At 43.8% G+C, this 20,040-nt stretch overlaps 1 protein-coding gene across 3 annotated transcripts; it reads left to right on the forward strand.

Annotated features, from left to right (window-relative positions):
* Window positions 1-2,290: 2,290 nt before the first annotated feature.
* On the forward strand, window positions 2,291-19,578 carry LOC146498766 (sorting nexin-4-like). Of its 3 annotated transcripts, none has more exons than XM_085138990.1 (14): window positions 2,291-2,637; window positions 3,494-3,618; window positions 3,785-3,923; window positions 5,159-5,308; window positions 5,436-5,483; window positions 5,588-5,643; window positions 6,295-6,367; window positions 6,727-6,788; window positions 7,308-7,373; window positions 7,475-7,564; window positions 17,564-17,663; window positions 18,257-18,402; window positions 18,506-18,620; window positions 18,708-19,578. In XM_085138990.1, exons 1-14 carry the CDS (start codon window positions 2,554-2,556, stop codon window positions 18,753-18,755), a joined length of 1,302 nt encoding a protein of 433 aa, XP_084995116.1. In that variant the 5' UTR covers window positions 2,291-2,553; the 3' UTR covers window positions 18,756-19,578. The 3 variants fall into 3 exon arrangements, with proteins under 3 accessions (XP_084995116.1, XP_084995118.1, XP_084995117.1); XM_085138992.1 differs by having other exon boundaries at window positions 2,575-2,662; XM_085138991.1 differs by lacking the exon at window positions 2,291-2,637 and adding an exon at window positions 2,669-3,052.
* Window positions 19,579-20,040: the final 462 nt, after the last annotated feature.

Raw genomic sequence — 20,040 nt, forward strand, 5'->3', positions numbered from 1 at the left:
CACTTTTAAAAATACAATAATAGGTTTTGTTTTACTTACCGCTTAAGATGTCCATGTTATAAAGAACGATGATAGTTTTGATGGTCTCAAAGAAAGTGATGTTGTCGCGACGAATGCTGAGTTCACCCTGAGCTTCGCATAGGTCTCGGTTAAATACCTTCTCCAGGAACAATGCCAGTACACAACTGCTTCACACCTTAAGTTCACACTCCCATGCTACTTCCCAGAGTTCTCGAAGAGACAAAAGACACCTAGTCTGGAGGTCCTGTTTCCCACCATCAACCTTACTACACCCCACCCTCCCCCCTACCATTTGTCTAGACAGGTTTGCCTTAGTTCAACATTGCGAAATCCCGATTTTTAAATAAAATGATCGCATCAACCCTGGAAAGAAAACTAGTTAAATTAAATAAAACGCTTGTGAACATGCCGACATTACCCATTCGGAAGAAATTCCCACTTGTGCCGTTTTCAAAATAAATTGCATGTATCGCAGCAAGCTGAGATATTGTCAGGTTTATAAAATTAGTCTAGCCTCAGTACACAACTGCTTCACACCTTAAGGTTCACACTCCCCAAGCTACTTCCCAGAGTTCTCGAAGAGACAAAAGACACCTAGTCTGGAGGTCCTGTTTCCCACCATCAACCTTACTACACCCCACCCCCTACCATTTGTCTAGACAGGTTTGCCTTAGTTCAACATTGCGAAATCCCGATTTTTAAATAAAATGATCGCATCAACCCTGGAAAGAAAACTAGTTAAATTAAATAAAACGCTTGTGAACATGCCGACATTACCCATTCGGAAGAAATTCCCACTTGTGCCGTTTTCAAAATAAATTGCATGCATCGCAGCAAGCTGAGATATTGTCAGATTTATAAAATTAGTCTAGCCTCAGTACACAACTGCTTCACACCTTAAGGTTCACACTCCCCAAGCTACTTCCCAGAGTTCTCGAAGAGACAAAAGACACCTAGTCTGGAGGTCCTGTTTCCTCAATGTCTGGGAGGTGTGGGGTGGGAGGTGTGGGGTGGGGTGAGGGGGTGAGGGGGGTGAGGGGGTGGGGGGGGGGGGGGGGGGGGGGGGGGGGGCAAAAAAAGTGCAGGTGTATTACTACTGTTACTTCCTCTGCAGCCCAAATCTGCTCGCAGACAGACGCTGCTATTTGCAGATCTAGACCTATTCCAATTACTACTTTTATTTTGACAGACCGGTTTAACTTTACTCTGATTACCTTATTTTAATCTGTGCAGCCTCTTCCTTTACCATAAATGTATGTACACAGGAAACACACAGACTTCTTGCCTTGCAACTCCTCCCACGTGGCCCTACTAAGCCAATCAAATGCTTTATTTAGAGCACGTGTGAAAATGGAAAACTATTGTTGGACTGTAACTTCTTTGTTTTATTTGACAGCCAGTTGATTACCATGTGCAGACACGGATTCAATTCTTAGGCTACTATAAAATATATCGCATTGATTTCCTATCTGCATGTGAGTTAGTAGCCCCAATGAATAATTATAATTCAGTTTCATGCACTGCAGACAAGCCCAGAGTGATGCATGAATTCATGCAAAATGACAGTATGTTTATTAACATGCAAACCACTAAAGATCTGACAGAAATGTCTTCTTACATGTCAGCTGTTACACATACAGGAAGGAATAGTTTGTAATAAGGCAACTCCCTGGATATCTTGATGCTCAGTCATCCAGGTGAATCCAAAAAGGTTGATTCTGTTCATCTGGATGTTTTCAGTGGGAGAAACGTTTGGTCAATCATCCAAGTGTATACTTCAGTCAATGTTTTTCCCACTGAAAACGCTACGTCCAGATGAACAGAATCAACCTTTTGGATTCACCTGGATAAGTCCAGGAGTCCACCCAAGTCTCAGTTCTCAGGACCACGCAGTCTCCACTAATTCTTGTCAGAAGATTTCACCCTTATATTATAAAAATGGCACGTGGCGTCAGAGAACCTCCACTATTCATTAAATCAAACTTCAGACTCCCAACCAGTTGATTCATTGAGTAATGATTCCACATTTTCCTCAACTTATATACCCCTTCCCATGTAAATGATTCATTTGTTTCCAGATTCAGTATTTGTATCACAGCTGATTTTCCCTGCTGTGTCAGTAGTTTTGTTAATGTTACTAAACATCCAGGAGGTATCCAGGGCTGTTTACAGGACTTTTGAAATGGAGAGGCATAAAGGGGCCCAAGAACACTTTTGCAAAGTGTTTATTTAAGGTTTGGTGGTGATGGTGGGAGGGGTCAGTGGCACCCTAGTTCTCGCTCCAGACACACCCCTGCTTCTCCCTGAGGACCACTCATTTCGATGAAAACTAGCTCTTAGCGTGTTTCCTTAAAATCGCGATTCCCTCACTAAGCACACATTTGGTATTTCCATCAATATGTGACCGTGTAATCTCAGAAAATAATTTTGCTTGGCACGGCTCTAACGACCACGGGACGGGGGGAGTTCGAGGATGAAGGGACGTGTTGCGCATGCGCCGTGATCAACATCAACATCACGGAGAGAAAGGTGATGGCGGATGATGGAAGGGAAGAGTCGCTGGGGACTGACGATGATTCAGACCAAACGGGAGCGGACGGCAGCTTGAACAACACTGTGAGAGCGTAGCTTCTCTTTACCGGTTAACCTGCTCATTTATTCAGTTTGTATCTGTCATTGCGCGTTATTTAACGGTACATGGCATTTAGCGTTGACGTAAAGCTCAGGGCAGAGGTTCCTTATACAGTCTAGCACATGCAGGATCATACACGTCAGCATATCACTGTGCTCAGTAATGTTTTTACTTTTGCGTTTAACTCATTTTGCGGATATTACCATGTTAATTTGGGTATAAAAGCGGATCGCGTGCGTCATATAAACAGCTGTTAGCGGAGAAGCGTGGGGCTGATGGATGATCGAGCTGCGCATGTGTTAGAGACAGCTGAAGGAAAACACAAGGTTGGAGTTGTGCATGTTCCTGCGATGTAGCGCAGTTCATTCACCCTGCGAGTCAACAAACACGAATTACGATGTGAGAGTCACATTAAAACGTTTTTGTCTTTCATTTAAGGAACTTAATGGAATAAATGTGTCTACCTGTGTCAGGGATACACTCCATCATCCATTTTCTTCATTAATTGTCCAATTCAGGGCTGGAGCATAACCACGTCATGCATATTCAGAACATGTGACAATATCTGTGTAAAAAAAACAAAAAAAACCTCCAGCTCTCACTTCCTCTTTGCTTTTGGTTCCTGCTCCTACCAACTCTTCATAATTACATTTACACCAAAAGATTTTAGTGGTATCAACTCATATTTGTCATTGTAAAGAACATCAAGTGTTGAAGGATAAAGCAGCATACCCGTCTGAGGCGTTGTTGTTTCGCTAATGTCACCTCAGCTTTTCTCACTGACTTCTGTGTTTCTTGTGTTAGGACCAAATCATGTGTTCTTTTGTTGTGTCGACTCAGATGGTGGAAGAGGGCTCGACCCTCATGCGCAGGATGGAGATCTGCGTAGCTGAGGCCGAGAAGAGGAGCGGCAAAAATGCAGTGAGCATGCAGGAGACGTTCACTGTGTACCTGATCGAAACAAGGTGAGCACAGCATGCTGTTCGCCTGTTTGGTATGAAAGGAAGTTCTGTGGGTTAAGCTGTGAGGTTTTCACACTGTATATGTTTTATCTGTATTTCCTCTTGTGATGCTGCATCTATTGGCTCAGCAAAAACAGAACTAAATTCTACTGTGGTCCATTCTTTAAAGGCCAATGGATGCAGTCGCTGAAGGCCATAACCCAGCCCCCGACTGTCTGTGGAGGAGGTACAGTGAGTTTGAACTGCTGCGCAACTACCTGATAGTTACCTATCCGTACATTGTGGTACCTCCTCTGCCTGAGAAGAGGGTGAGTCCAGTGTGACTTTGTTAAGTGTCCTTTAAGAAATATATAATCTAATATGACAACACAAGTGTAAGCACATCCAGTTAACTCTGGCAATTGAAGGCTTTGTCAATATTGAGCTGAAAATCTTTGTCATTACTCATACAATGCATGACACGTGATTAATACCATCATAACACTGACATATAATGATTTATCATGTATTAATCTTTTTATTGCCAAATTTTAAAATGGGTCAAAATGTAACATTAAGTTGTAGAGTAATTTCTTTGTGAAGGATGTGATGTTTCCTCCAGACCGCCTCGGCCCTGCTCATTAATCACTAATGTCAGTAATGACAAGCATCCACTTACTAGCTCCCAGCACCACCCACACGCAGATTCCACAGTAGGACAGAAAAGCAAACAGTGACGTGGCATCAAAGAGGATTTTTCTAGCGATAACATTAGCAGTCAAACAAGCTAAGAGTAGCTAGCTAACTGCTACTGAATTAGCAATGAAATTAGCACTAGCTGCATTAGTTAGATGTAGCTAGTGCTAAATTAGCATTAGCTGCATTAGTTAGATGTAGCTAGTGCTAATTTATTTAATGAAGCATGTCTCACCAGAATATTTCATTCTTGCTTGTTAATGTTAACTAATGCTAACGTGCTTGACTTGGATGGTAAATGCACTGATTCTTATATAGCCATTTTCTACTCACCAGCACTGACTCTAAACTGGTTTAACCACATTCACACTCTGATGGATGCATCAGAGGGATCAGACCACGAAGCTTCGGATCAGTAGATGGCCTGCTCTACTTCCTTCCAAGAGAAGGAAGTAGAACAGGTCATCTGCTGCGACCGGTTCTCTCACCCCAACCAATCACAGCAGATGGCCCCGCCCCTCCCTGAGCCTGGTTCTGCTGGAGGTTTCTTCCTGTTAAAAGGGAGTTTTTCCTTCCCACTGTCGCCAAAGTGCTGCTCACATGGGGTCATATGATTGTTGGGTTTTTCTCTGTATCTATGAAGCGCCTTGAGGCGACTTTTGTTGTGATTTGGCGCTATATAAATAAAATTGAAGATTGAATTGAATTGAATTAAATTGAATTGAACTGAATTGAGACCACGAACTCTTGAATGGAGCGATCTTTTAGATAAGGGGGTTTCTTTATATATGTAAGCAGAAGCATAGTGTCAAAAACAAATGCGTATGTGAACAGGTCGAGTGAAAATGGTTGGTCTTCATGTTTACAGGCAGAGTTTGTGTGGCACAAGCTGTCTGCAGACAACATGGACCCTGACTTTGTGGAGCGACGCAGGGTTGGACTCGAGAACTTTCTTCTTCGTGTGGCTTCTCATCCAGTCCTCTGCAATGACAAGATCCTCTACTACTTCCTCACTGAGGTACATGGTGCTGCAGTCTGGGCAAATTCAGCTGATCTGTTATAGATGAACTCCTGAAGTGTAACTAACTGTTCTTCTGTGTGTGTGTGTGTGTGTGTGTGTGTGTGTGTGTGTGTGTGTGTGTCAGGAGCATGGCTGGAAAGAAGCGGTGTACGAGACAGGATTTCAGGCAAAGGTACTGGACGTTTGCGAGCATCAGTTCCTGAACTCGTGCTAACAGCTGTGCAGATATTCTGAGTGTTCAGTGAGTGTAAATATCTCCTGGATCTCCTCTTGCAGGCTGATTCCAGGCTCAGGGCTCTCAGTGCCACCTTCAGAGTGAGAAATCCAGATAAGTAAGTTACTGTTTTAATCAGAGACTTATTTTCTTTTTGTAAAAACATTGAATTTAAAGCATCAACACAGAAATAAGACAGACTCTGCCACCACTCAGCCAGAAGCCTAAACTAACTGTCCACAGATACACAAACTAGTGTGTGTCTGTGGATGTGCACAGACACACATCCACTAGTTTGGACCTTCCTGCATGTTTAAGCCCAGTCTTTGATGGTTTCTGAGATATTTTTAAGTAACCAATAAGAGATTTTCACATACAAAACAATAACATTCATTTTTATGACTAATGCAACGCAACAATTGTTTCCCATTGCATTGAGCAAAGCACAGTGTCCACTGGCCAGGGAGCGAACGGCAGGGTATGACATACTCTCGCATGAGCAGTAGAAATGCAGAATGACAGCAGTGTGCATGTGATGCATGTCAAGACCATGAGCGCCTTCAAACCACGACGTAGTGCAGGCCGATCATCAGCTGCAGTTTTAGGCTGTTTGTGCAACCTAGCAGTCCCACAGTGCACGCCACTTTGTGTGTGGACCTTTAGGCACTTGGTGGTCATTCGCATCGATGTTGTTCTTCGTAAGGAGCGAATCAAACAAACTAAAAATATGAATCTTGTGTAAATGTGTCTCTCTTCTTTTATCACTCAGATGCTTCATGGAGATGAAGCATTACAGCGATGAGCTGCAGTCGCACACATCTCAGCTGCTCCGAGCACGAGCAGTAAGTCTCACACAAACACACACACACACACACACACAAACACACACACACACACACACACACACAAACACACACACACACACACACACACACACACACACACACACACACACACACACACACACAAACATGTGCTCCTAAATCTTTTGCCCCTTGGTTCTAAACACAACAGTGACATCATCATCATCATCATCATCATCCAGCCTTCAGACATGATGAGGTGAACTTGTTTTCAAAGAGTTACATTGTGATTACAGCTGCTTAAAAATCAATGAGTCACATATACTGAACTTCAAAAATAACAGTGAAACCTCAGGAACATTAAGGTTGACAAACATGCTTCTGTGTGTCTCTTGTAGAGGGTTGCTGACCGACTGTACGGTGTTTTTAAGGTTCATGGGAACTATGGACGAGTCTTCAGGTTTGACCAGTTTATTATGCGTCTGCAGGGCTGAGAAAAATGTACTGATCGTTAATTTGTTTAAGTTTCATTTCATTAATTTGTTTCATTGCCTAATTTCTCATTCTCTCTGTTGTTTTTAATACAAATCCTGAGTTTCAGCTTCACAAGCTGCACCGTCTGTCCTTATATCCTCAAACTGGAGCCAATTTGGGGTTTTAACTAAACAATCTACTGGCAACGTTTACTTTAGTATATGTAGAACACATGTTCACATTATGTATGTTTTTGTCTTGTTCCTGTGTGAAGCCGAGTGGCAGAGGCGTTTTTGGATGATAGTGTGGTTTTGTTGAGCTGTCACACATAGTGTGGGCCGGTTTGCAGTGATGAATGGCTCTAACGACGTATCCATGAGTAACACTCCTCTAACCCTGCTCACGTGCTGCTTTGTGTTAAGGAAAAGGAAAGAAATGTCATGTTTAAGATACTGTGTATCTTACTGTTTATACTTATGTGTGCACATCCATGTCTTCACTGCAGTGAGTGGAGTGCCATTGAAAAAGAGATGGGAGATGGACTGCAAAGTGCGGGTCATCATATGGATGCGTACGTTTCCCTGACATAGATTTACCTCATAGTGCTACAGATGTTACCACCAGCTGTGTTTCTGCTGACGTGAGATCTTGTGTTTTGTCACATGGTTGCAGATATGCTGCTTCAATAGATGATATCCTAGAAGAGGAGGAACACTATGCAGACCAGCTGAAAGAATATCTTTTCTATGCCGAAGCTCTGAGGTAAGACCAAACTGCGACACAGCGATTTTCCAGCAGCTGCTCCGTGTTAGCCTGTTTTACCCATTCCAAAGCCAGTTTCAGTATTTGTTAGGAATCATTGTTGGAGAATCCAGTTGTGCACAAGTTTCCATGATTTAGCTGTTGATCTGTAATTAGGGCTGCCACAAACGATTATTTTGATAGTCGACTAGTCACCGATTATTTTTGTGATTAGTCGACTAATCAGATCATCATCCATTGGACGTAAAACATACAGCTTATTGCACCAGCAGCATCTGCTCTTATATAACTATCATTAGCTTACAGCTTGAAGTGTTTAAGGTGCTAACTAAAAATAAAGACAAGATGATAGTTTATTAAATTTTAATGAACTCTGCAGATTGTTTCGGTGAAGTTTAATAAACTCCTTGCTATCTAAAATATAACAGGACACCGGAGTAAATTCTCAGCATCTCACACTTCTGATAATCAGCTGTCTGCTTGACGTTTATTCAGCTGTGTAAAAACTATAACTTTAATCTCAGCCAAACCGATTTACTCAGGAACAAATAAAATAATGAAAAAAGCCAAACAATAACATTTTTAAGTTATCTAAGTGACTTATATATCATCTTTAACCTGAGTAGTGAAAGACAGCGGTGGGTTTGACAACGATTTCCCGGGAGTCCGGTGTTCTCACGCCTCTAGTGAGCCTAGCCCCCAGCTAGCTATCGAGCTAGTGGGTAACAGACGTCTCCGAAAACGTCGGAGCGCTTTTGAAAATATGTGGTGTCTTGATAAACTGAGCAGATATTTGAGGTTTACACAGCTACATTCTCGCCTGAAAATATGTTAAACGTTTATTTTGTGACCCAGAAAGAATAATAAGAGTAATATTAAAACTAACTAGCTGCCACCATTGTTGGAAACTGAGCTGGGCTGCGCTATGAATTCTGGGACACAGCTTCTTCTTCTTCGGGGTTTAACGGCAGCTGGCATCCTTTTTTTTTTTTTTTTTTTTTTTTTTTTTTTGCCTGTCCCGTTTGGTTCTTTTGCCATCAGAATTATTGTCTAAAGGCGAAGAAAGATGCCCAACGGATTTTCTTTACCAAATTGACCATCCCAGCTTTGCCGTAATGGTCCATTTGATTCACCTTTTATTCTTTATTTTATTTTCACTTGCTGAATACGGGACAGACTTGACTGGGGGAAAGAAAAGGGAGAAAGAAAGAGGGGAAGAAAAACAGTTGAGAAGAGGGACGGGGGAGAAGGGCAAAAAACAAAAACCAACAGAATAAGCAGAAGAAAAAAAAAAAAAAAAAAAAATACATATATCGATCACCTGGATCACCTGTTGAGAAAGAAAAAAGAAAACAAGCAGAAGAAAACGAGAGTAATACAATAAACCACATCACAATGATATATGGGAATATGACAGTAAATACTAAATATTAAACATTATTGTGCAGCACGTAAGATCGACAGCACAGTGTGCATTGAGGTAGGAGCCAAAAAGGGTGTAGTTTGTGTGTGTGATCACCCGTGTGTACACCTGTGAGCATGGACGCGCTTGTTTTCTTAAAAGGTTCCTTCATGTAATGATCTGCTAGAGGGTGTGGGGGGCCACTGCCCCGTCCTCCAGGGCATGAAGCAGGTATGGAGGAGATCAAAACCCCAGACATCCAGAGGCCCCCAGAACACAAGAGACCAAGGAAGACCAACAGAGGGGCAGCCGCGCCACTGTCCCAGAAAGAGCTGAGGAGAGTCCCAGATGAGGGGTCACCCAGCAGCCACGGAGCAGAAGCCAGGGGGGGCTGCAGTGACGTGCCCGTGAGCTCCGCCGGCAGCCAGCTGTGCCTGAGTGACCGAGCCCCAGGCCGAGAGGCCGGGGGCACCCCACCTCCGAAGTGGCCCAAGCGAGCCCCAGGCTCCAGGCCCCGATAAGCAGCCGCCAAGGAGTGAGCCGGTGTGTACCCGGACGCCCACCCCCGGACACAAAGAACCACCAACGAACCGACGTCTGAGGGAGTCCGCCCCCGGCAGGGGAAGTGGTGGGGGGAGATAGGCCTCCAAACCTTGGAGGGCCTGAGCTGTCCTCAGAGAGGTGGCATCTGATACCCAACCTGACATACAGACACAGACATACAGGCACACACAGATACAAACATCCATTCCCACCCTCATGCTCTCATATGCACTTACTCCACACTCAACCAACGTGGAGACAGACATAAAGAGACGCTGTACACACAATCACACTCCCCAAGCGTACTCTACGAACCGGGTCTAGGTACCCTTGCCCCTGGAGGGGGGAACTGCACCCAGACCCAGGTTGTGTTACCCTTTTCCCTGCAGTGGGGAGAAGCAGACCGCCCCGACTCCGCAGCAGCAGGGAGGCCCCACACTCCGGACCCCAGTCGGACGGCCAACTCCTCCTCCTAGCCCCCCTGCTCCAGCAGAAAGCAGAGAACGAGGGTGAGAGAAGACTCCTAACCTCCCTCCACCCGCTCATTGTAGTGTTGATGTATGTGTGTTCTAAGGTGCGTTTAAAACCCAGGAGGGCATGGAGCTACCTGCCAGAGAGCAGCAGGTAAGCGCATAGTCCCTCCTGCTAGCCCTCAATGTCTACGTGTATTTAAAATTGAGAGGTGGGCAACGACGCCGGGGGTGAGGTGTACACCCTGATGGTAATTGGGATTCCGTGTAGCGTGCCCACCCCCAAGATCCTATATTTATGTGTAATGAGAATGTGAGTAATGTGAATGTCTAAGTTGCGGGATAAAATTGAGGCAGAGGCAGCCAGAAGGGGACAGAGGGGGGGGGGGTTACCTCCTCTGCACCCTGGTGACACACCCCCACTCCAAGGCCCTGCATGTGTGGGTGGTTGTGGTGGAGCGGGAAGAGGGAGGCAGCTGGAGATGGGGAGGGGAAGGAAGGGAGGAGCAAGTGACCCCTCCCTGGGGCCAGCTCCCCCGCTGACCCCAGTAGGCACCCCCATACTCCGCGACCCACCAGGGAAGGGGGGCCCAGGCCCATCCGAACCGGGGCCCAGCGCAGCGGCGCCGCCCGGCCCCACAGAGCCCGGGGCAGTCCACTCAACCCCACAACAGAGAAAACTGCACCCACCCCATCATCCACTCATCTTCCAGACTACATAAGACAATAGACGCCCAGGCTGAGATCTTCCTCCACCTCTCCTGTATCTCCCCCTCTTGCAGAGAGAGTTCCTGAGAGAGGAAAGCCCCTGCAAGATGTGACAACCCCCCCCCCCACCAGTTGAAGAGCCCCCCAGCTGGCTCGGCGCACCGGCGGCACCCTGCGCCAGTGGCGGGCCCCCATATACCCACCGGCCCACAACCCCGGCAACACACCAACCAGGACCCAGGCCCCCGAGGCCCGGCCAGGGCCCCAGGCCAGAGCCGGAGCGCCCCCAGAACCTCACGCCCGTCCCGGACCCACCCAGGGGCAGCCAGGCTACCAGGTCAGTAACCCCCGTCCGTCAGCACAGACCCTCCCCTAGCCCCGCTGCACGTAGCCACGAGGAAGCCGTCACCTAAGAGCCAACAGAGCCCCTAATTGGCCATGACCGCTACCCCGGGTTGAGCCCCCCAAGGAAGATGCTCCTGGGGAACCCCCCGACGCCCCAAGCCTGACCCTACCCCCACACCAATCACAACAGTGAAGGCGAGACCAAAATATGACCCCCCACCCCCACTAGGTGATGGAGCTGATCAGAGGAGCCCAGAGCGATTGATCTGATGTGGTGGCAGAGGCTGTATCAAGACTAATGTAATCTAATAGATAATTTCTATATTGGTTAGAATTAAGATTGTTTTTATTTTTCCAGTTCATGAGGACTGTTTTCTTGGCTATGCATAGAGCAGTGAAAACCATATGGGCTATATTCTTTTCTGAAGTGACATTATCTAAGCTGCCCAACAAACACACTAAGGGGGAAGTTGGAATGTTACATTTCAGACACTTTGATAAGTCTTCACATATCTCGCGCCAAAACTTCTGAACTGGTGGACAGAACCAAAGAGCGTGGATATAATTGTCCGGTGAATTGGTTTGGCAGTGTGAGCAGTTGTTGGTAGATGCAAAGCCCATCTTGAACATCCGATGACCTGTATAGTGCACTCTATGTAGTATTTTGTATTGAATTAATTGAAGACTGGGATTTCTGATTAGATGAAAGGTTTTTAAGCAAATCTGAGACCAGAAGTTTTGGTCTAAGTTAACTGATAAATCCGCTTCCCATTTTGCAATAGGAAGTGATATTGATTCATCTGTTTTAGAAAGCATTCTGTATATTTTGGATAGTAATTTGGGGGTTTTAAGAGTAAAAAATTGAACCACACTTGGTGGTGTTTGTAGTTCAACTTGACCCAGTTTAAATTTCTTTTTTATTATGGATTTAATTTGTTGATATTCTAAAATCTTTTCTTGTTGATCCCATATTGTGTAACTAGTCTGTCAAATGAAATAAATTCTGTTCCTTCTAGTATATGTTCTACATATTTGATTCCTTTACCATTCCAATCTGAAAAGTTTATCATATTATTGTTTTGTAATATGTCAGGGTTGTTCCAGATAGGTGTACGTTTGCATGGGATTAATGAAGACTCTGTCAACTTCAGAAACTCCCACCATGCTGTCAGAGAAGAGCTGATGTTGATGCTTTTGAAGCATTCATGTCGTTGGATGTTTGAGCTGATAAATGGTAGATCTGAAATCTCTAGATTATTGCAAAGTGCTTGTTCTACATCTAGCCAAGGTTCATCTAAGAGGGTATGTTTTAGCCATCCTGAGATAAACTGAAGCCTGTTGGCTAAGAAGTAGTGCTGAAAGTTAGGTAGTTCTAATCCTCCTTTATCCTTGGTCTTTTGTAGTGTTTTTAAGCTTATACGTGGGGGCTTATTTTTCCAAAGGAATTTGGACATATATGAATCTAGAGATCTGAACCAATCTTGCGGCGGTTTAGTTGGGATCATTGAGAATAAATAATTTATTTTTGGTAATACCATCATTTTTATAGCAGCAACCCTTCCCATGAGTGATATGGGTAGACATTTCCATCTAGCCAGATCACCTTCTACTTTCTTTAAAAGTGGGGTATGGTTTAATTTAGTTAGATCTGCAAGCTTGGGAGAAATATTAATACCTAAATATTTTATATTTCCCGATTGCAGTGGAGTAGAAGAGGAATTATGGAAGCAGCAATTAATAGGAAGGACTGTAGATTTTGACCAGTTAATTGAGTAATCTGATATTCTTGCAAAAGAGTTTATCAATTCAATCACCCCAGTGATATTGGTTTGTGAATTTTGGAGAAAGAGTAACACATCATCAGCATAAAGGCTGATTTTATGTTCTACGTTCTTGCATTTTATGCCCTTAATTGCTGAATTCTGTCTAATTGCTGCTGCTAGTGGTTCGATAAAAATTGCAAACAGTGAAGGGGAGAGTGGGCATCCCTGCCTGGTGCCCCTCAGGAGACATAAGCTGGAGGATGTCTGGTCATTTGTTCTGACACAAGCTGTTGGGGAATTATATAATATTTTTAACCAGTTGATGAAAGAAGATCCAAAACCAAATTTGTGTAAAGTTGCAAATAGAAATTTCCAGTTAACTCTGTCAAACGCTTTTTCTGCATCTAAGGAAAATATTGTAGTTTCAAGGTTTTTACTGTATGAGTAGTCTATCAAATTAAGTAATCTACGTGTATTTGTTGATGAGTGCCTACCTTTTATGAAACCAGTTTGGTCAGGATGAATTAAGAGGGGGGTTATTTTCTCTAGTCTCTTCGAGAGAGCTTTGCAGATTATTTTGAGGTCTACATTAATAAGGGATATTGGACGATAGCTTGAGGGATATACAGGGTCTTTGCCTGGTTTTAGCAGGAGATTAATGTTTGCAGAATTCATATTTGATGGAAGTCTGCCCTTTTCTTTGATTTCTAACAACGTTCTGTAAAAAACTGGTGCTAGAATCGTCCAGAATTCTTTGTAGAATTCTGCAGGAAAGCCGTCTGGACCTGGAGCCTTATTATTGGACATATTTATCAGGGCTTCCTGGAGTTCACCTGATGTCAGTGGCGAATCCAGTGCCATTGCTTGAGATTCTAATAATTTTGGGAGAGTTATGTTGTCTAAAAATTGATCAATTTCCTTTTTAGATGGGTTTATTTGTGGTGAATACAACGTTTTATAGAAATCCCTGAAAATGTTGTTTATTTGTTTCGGTTCATATATTGTGTTCCCAGATGAATCTTGAACAGCACATATAGTTGTTTTTTTCTTTATTTATTTTTAACTGGTTTGCTAGAAATTTACCGGATTTATTACTATGTTCATAATTTTGTAAGCGTAGTCTTTGTACTAAGAATTTTGTTTTTCTATCAATTATCTCATTTAATTCTAGTTTTGTTTTGCGTATTTTGTTCAATGTTTCCTGATCTTGGTGGGACGCGTAGGCTTCTTCTAGTGATTTGATGTTTTTTTCTAATTCCTGAATATTTTTGTTTTCTTTTTTCTTTTTATGTGATGAGAAAGAAATTATTTTACCTCTCATCACAGCTTTCCCTGCTTCCCATAAAACAGAAGCTGATGTTCCGGGAGTGTCATTAAAGTCTAAATATGAAGTCCACTCTTTTTTAAAATATTTAATAAAGTCTTCATCATTAAGCAGTGATGTATTAAATCTCCAGTTTTTACTTGGCATAGTATTATTCTTGTGCATTAGTGTTAGAGATACAGGAGCATGATCGCTGACAGCTATAGGATGAATCTCAATGTCTGAAATGTCGCTCAGCAGTGAGCTGCTGACCAAAAAATAATCCAGACGAGAGTAGGAGTGATAAACATGTGAGAAAAAAGTATATTCCTTACTGGTGGGGTGAAGGGAGCGCCATGCATCGCAAAGACCAAAGTCGCTCATATACTGTTTGATTATATTTGTGGACTGCCAATTACGCTGAGTTCCTGCTGTATTGAGCCTATCCATTTCTTCATTCAGTCCAAGGTTGAGGTCGCCTCCAAGCACAAGTGTGCCATCTAAGTGTTCAGAGAGTGCACTGAAAAAACCGTGAAAGAATGAGGGATCATCAACATTTGGACCATATACACTTACAATACATAGATTTTTATCAAGTATAGATAGTTTAATGATTAAGAATCTGCCCTCTGGATCTATAACTGTATCGAGTACTGTGAAATTAATTTTTTTATGAATTAAAATTGCTACTCCCCTTTGTCTAGAATTATAACAGGCTGAGAACACATTAGGAAACTCAGGTGTTTTAAGTTCATTCGAACCTCTAAGAGGTCTGTGGGTCTCTTGTAAAAGGACAACATCTGCCTGTAGTTTTTTGAGTTGGTTAAATATTTTCAACCTCTTTTCTCTGGAGCCAGCTCCATTTACATTCCATGTAACGAATCTTAGTGCACCCATAGATGTCTGTGCATAACTAGGGGTGTACTCTGTGTGTGTCGCTTAGACAGGTGGAGAGAATATATCACTTGTTCATAAATAAGGAGAGGGAGAGAGAGAAAAAATGTGTGGCGAGATGCTCCCCGAGTCTGACTATGTGTTTGCATATTTACTAATATGAGTATGCTTGGCTTAAGTGTGTGTATCCTGTAGGTCTGTGTGCGCTGTCTGACTGATGTAAATGTGCTGCCGTTGAGCGCATGACTGTGCGTGATCGTGCAGTGAGTAAGTGTCGAAATAAATGATGTTGTTTGTGGAAGAGTGTGGAAGCAGGTGATCGAAGCAGTGAAAGAAATAAAGAAAGAAACCAAGGACGAGGGTGAGCAGCATAAAAACAAGAGGGGGAAAAGAGAGGGAAAAAAAAAAAAAAAAACGAGAAGAGAGAAAAGAAAACGTAAACATTCCAATTAAATCACTGACGGAGAGTGACGGTGTTAATATTGCTATGAAATCACACTTAAGATGTGATTTGATACTGGTAAGTTAAACAAATGTTAATCCAAGTTAGTGTGAGTGGATAGGGAAAGGGTGTAGCGGATTCTTATCTGGTCTGAAGTTAATACAGCCACGGAGTGATGTTGGGGTCGCGGTGGAGCTGTCCGTCCACGTACAGCCGGTCCACAGCGATGACAGCGCGGGAGCCTTTCTGGATGAAGCCGCGTCGAAGTGGGAAGAGGACCCTGCGTCGTTCCAGGATCTCTTTGGGGAACTGATCGTTCACGCTGAAGTCCGTTCCTTTTAATTCCCTGCCGCGGCTTTTCACATGTTGTTTTTGTTTGAAGTGGCCGAATTTGGCCACGATAGGACGTGGTCTCCCGGCCGTAGCCCGAATGGGGCCGAGGCGATGCACCCTATCGAAGACGATGTTCTTCACCATGTCCTCCGGCAGCTTCAGGTGGGTTTTGATGAAGCTTTTTACCGTGGTCTCCGCGTCCTCTTCAGCGGCTTCTGGAATACCAGAAAATACTAGATTATCACGCATGCTACGAGCTTGTAGATCAATAACCGTTTCTTTTATTTTTTTATTTTCTCTATTGAGCTGGGTAACATTTTCTGTGAGAGATTTCACCGACTCCCTTAGCGTGGCATTTTCAGCAGCGAGCGTTTCCACTTGCTGCTGGCTGAACTCCAGGGATTCTCGCAAGCATTTAAATTCCCGGTGAAGAATCTCCACCAGGGACAGCCTTGCGTCGAAACTGGACAATCGCTTGTCGATTGACTCCAGTATGTCGGCAATATCTTTGCCAGCTGGCGATGTTGTGCCGGGGGAATCTGCCGGGCGTTGTCTTTTCGACGACGGCGTCTCAGATTTGGCCGGGGAAGCTGTACTCTGGGCCTTCTTCATCACGAGATCCTGAAAGCACTGATCAATATAATCTTGGAGAGCGTCTAAACTCTCCCCGTTGTTCTCCAGGGTGTTGGAGATAATTTAGACAAATATTGTTAGTTATGAGACAATTGATAAGTGTATTTGGTAATACTGAAGCTTAAAGAAATTTGTTCAAATCTAAACTACCATTTGCTTTAATTTTCCGCCAAAATCTCCGGCGTCTGACGTCAGTTACAACATTAGTCGCTTACCTTGACTGTCACTTCCGCCTCTGACTCTCACTCCGCCTCTGACTCTCACTCCGCCTCTGACTCTCTCATGTCCATTCAAGACAAGCTGGCATCCTTGTACATGCAGTGCTGCCATCTTCTGTTTCAGTCCGTTATTACACTCTTAAATCCTACTACTTATTCCTGCGTCTTTTGGGATCTTACAAAGCTTCAAACGACGCGTCGACTATTAAATCAGTCGTCTACGAATCGTCGACGTAATCGTGGCAGCCCTAATCTGTAATAAAGTTGAAGAGTTTAAGGTGTTCCTTCTTCGTTATTCTGTCTACTTTGTACCAGTACCACAGCTCCACAGCACGATGCTAACACCGCTGCTCTTTACAGCTGCCAGTGTTTTAGGTTTGAAAGCCTCACCTTTGCTCCTCCAAACATCCCTCCTGTCATTGTGGCCAAATAGCTCAGTCTTTGTCTTGTTTAACCAGAGAACATTTCTCCACGAGGCATCTGGCATGTCCACATGGGCAGCGGGACATTTCAGTCAGGTTTGAAGATCTTTGAACTGACAATGTTGGAATAAGCAGTTGTTGAGGAACCTTCCTACTTTCTTAGATTTTTACTCTGAAGATCGGTCGATCCAGTGAGTGCTGCCAAAACAATGATATATTTTATATATATGCTATTCTAACATGTTGATGTGCACGTGTAGAGTTTTAAAATCAAAGTCTCACAGTCTAACAGCCACAGGTAAAAAGGCTCTCCTCTGTGGGCCAATGAGCCTTTTACTGCGTAGGCTGTGCTGATGGATTCTCCATGATGCTGAAGAGCATCTGCATCTCAGAGTCAGATGTAGCATGTGTCACATGTGTCTATGTATCTCTCCTCTGTTTTCTCCTCTACAATGCCAAAGGCTCCTGTTTGAACATGCAGTATGTAGTTCATGATGCATCCTTGTGTATTTGGCTCTGGCAGGGCAGTGTGCAGGAAACATGAGCTGACCCAGTTTGAGCTGGAGATGGCCTCGCAGGATCTCATCTCGAAGAAGCAGCAGCGTGAAGAGCTGGCTACAGGGGTACACTGTGCTCGTGTTCTACATGTATTCCTTTTCCTTGCCCTGTTAACACTTACACACGGCTACATAGCAAACATATATGGAATCCTTCACATTGCAGATGTGTGATTTACCTTTCTGTGAATTAAAGGCAGAACAAGATGGTTCGGGACTGTGTTATGTCTTTAACTGTTGGACCAAGCACAGAGCTTGGAAACGTCAGGTTTTTCGCTGAGTTTGTATACCTGGGTAAATCCAAGCAGACCAGTCTGAAGCTGTGGACTCCCAGTAGGTTCCCAGTTTGCTGAACCATAATTTCCCCAGTAGAGGACAGAGCCAAAGCTTTGTCACTGTGCTTTTTATACACTCATTCTGATAGAAACTTGTCATTCCAAGTAACTGAACACCCGTCAGCTGCAGACGTGCTTATAGGGCAGTAAATTGAGAACAATTTGTAGAAAACTGCCAGAAACCTGATCCATGAAAATACTGACGCTCTTCAGTTGCACTTGAGCAAAGATTAAAATGTTAAAGATTCAGAGTTTGAGGAGGATCTAGTTTGAGGAGACACCTGCAATTTTCAGTGTTGTCCCTTCTCCCCTTCACCTCCTCAGATCGTGCGGACATTCTCCTTCAAAGGCATGACCAACAAGCTTTTTGGACAAGAAGCGCCTGAGCAGAGGGAGGCCAGGCTGAAGCTGCTGGAGGATCTGATAGCAGAGGGTGAAGAGACTGTCAAGGAGAAAACGATTGAGCGCGCGTGAGTGTTGAAAGCTGCCTGGTGTGGGAAGGTTTTGGGTAAAAGCAGTTGGAAATGTTTCAAGATCGACGCGGATTTAAAGATGATATATCTTTGACTGCAGCGAGCACGTGGAAAAGGCCTGGGTGGATATCCAGCGCTTCAAGGAGCAGAAAGACAAAGACCTACGGGAAGCTCTCATCAACTACGCTGTCATGCAGATCAGCATGTGCAAGAAGGTACGTCGCACGTCAGCTAGCTAAGCTTCAAAGGAAAACTGGCACTCACGTTTACTGGATGTTTTTGTTTCTGCTCCCTAACTGCAGGGAATCCAGGTTTGGAGCAATGCCAAGGAATGTTTCCTGAAGATGTGAGGCTGAGGAAATATTCCCAAGATTTTCTCCCTCTAGGACGATTCTGGGAAAATGATGCCAGGAGGTGGTGGATGATTCAAAGCCCTGAACACTGGAGTGTAATATTCCCAGACTGAGACGTTTTTTCTAACTTTAAACTGGTGCTTTGCTTCTTTCAGTTTTTAAAGCTGGATAACTGCTGATGGGATGAGTGAGTGTGCTTTGGGGCAGATAAAGTCATGTTTGGCAAAGAAATGTAAGAATACGCGGTGTTTAGATCCACACAGAAACCTTGGTGTGATCTCAGGCACCTTTGTTTTATCCACTCAATCTCTCCACTTTATGAGGTCATAATTCTGCATTGGACCATCCCATAGGTTTGATTTATGTTGAAACCTGTCAACTGAACCAAAGTGCAGTTTGTTTCATTTCTGTGAAAGTAAAGTAGGCATAAATATAGAGAAACGATAAAGTAACTTCACCTCTGATAACTGATGATTCCAAACCTTTCCCTGGATTTTGTGCTGTTGGTGCCTTTTGAAGCATTTTTAATGTTTGTGTGACACAGACTGAGGTTGGATGAGTGAAATACAAGAATATTATTGATGTGCTTTTAATCACTGACGAGCAGCTGTGTCTTTATGCAGCGCTTTGGCAGTTCATGAATGCAGCCTGCTAACTAAGCTTGCTAGTCGTGGTTGCAGCATTCCTCGCATTCCAGTCTCTCTTTGTTTCTACGTTTTTCTACACGGAAGCAGAAAAACATCAAAATCAGTTGATCACATGACAGTGGCGTTATCTACAGTCTTTGGTTACAACATGAATACATGTTTACAGGGATGTGTAGACTGCCATGTGTATAATAAAACTACCGCTCCAAAGCGTCTCACACTGCTAAAGTTGGAGCTCTGCCTTTCCATCATGGTGTCAGACATTTCTGTCTTATATCTCTCATTATATCTCAGTGGGGACCAGAGCTACCAGGCAACAGTGTGCCATGTTTTTTCTTGGTCTGAACTGAACTACACGTGTGAAGGGAGCTGATTGGTCAGAATATTGAGGTTATATAAAGCACATGTATTGGACTAATGAAGCCAGAGTCCATGTTGTACTGAACAAACACAAAATGTTAATTTTAAACCAACCAAAGTCACATTACGTTTTCTCTTGCTCTGTCTGTAAAAGGAAGAGGCTACAGGATGTTGAAGTAGCGACAACTCATACGTGCTTAACAATTTATTAGACCACCACCCAATGTGAGGTGTGCGCCACAGCTAACGGCTAGATTAACGGCTAATGGCAATTA

Source organism: Neolamprologus multifasciatus, chromosome 17 (genome assembly GCF_963576455.1).
Source record: "Neolamprologus multifasciatus chromosome 17, fNeoMul1.2, whole genome shotgun sequence".
In the NCBI taxonomy this organism is placed as follows: domain Eukaryota; kingdom Metazoa; phylum Chordata; class Actinopteri; order Cichliformes; family Cichlidae; genus Neolamprologus; species Neolamprologus multifasciatus.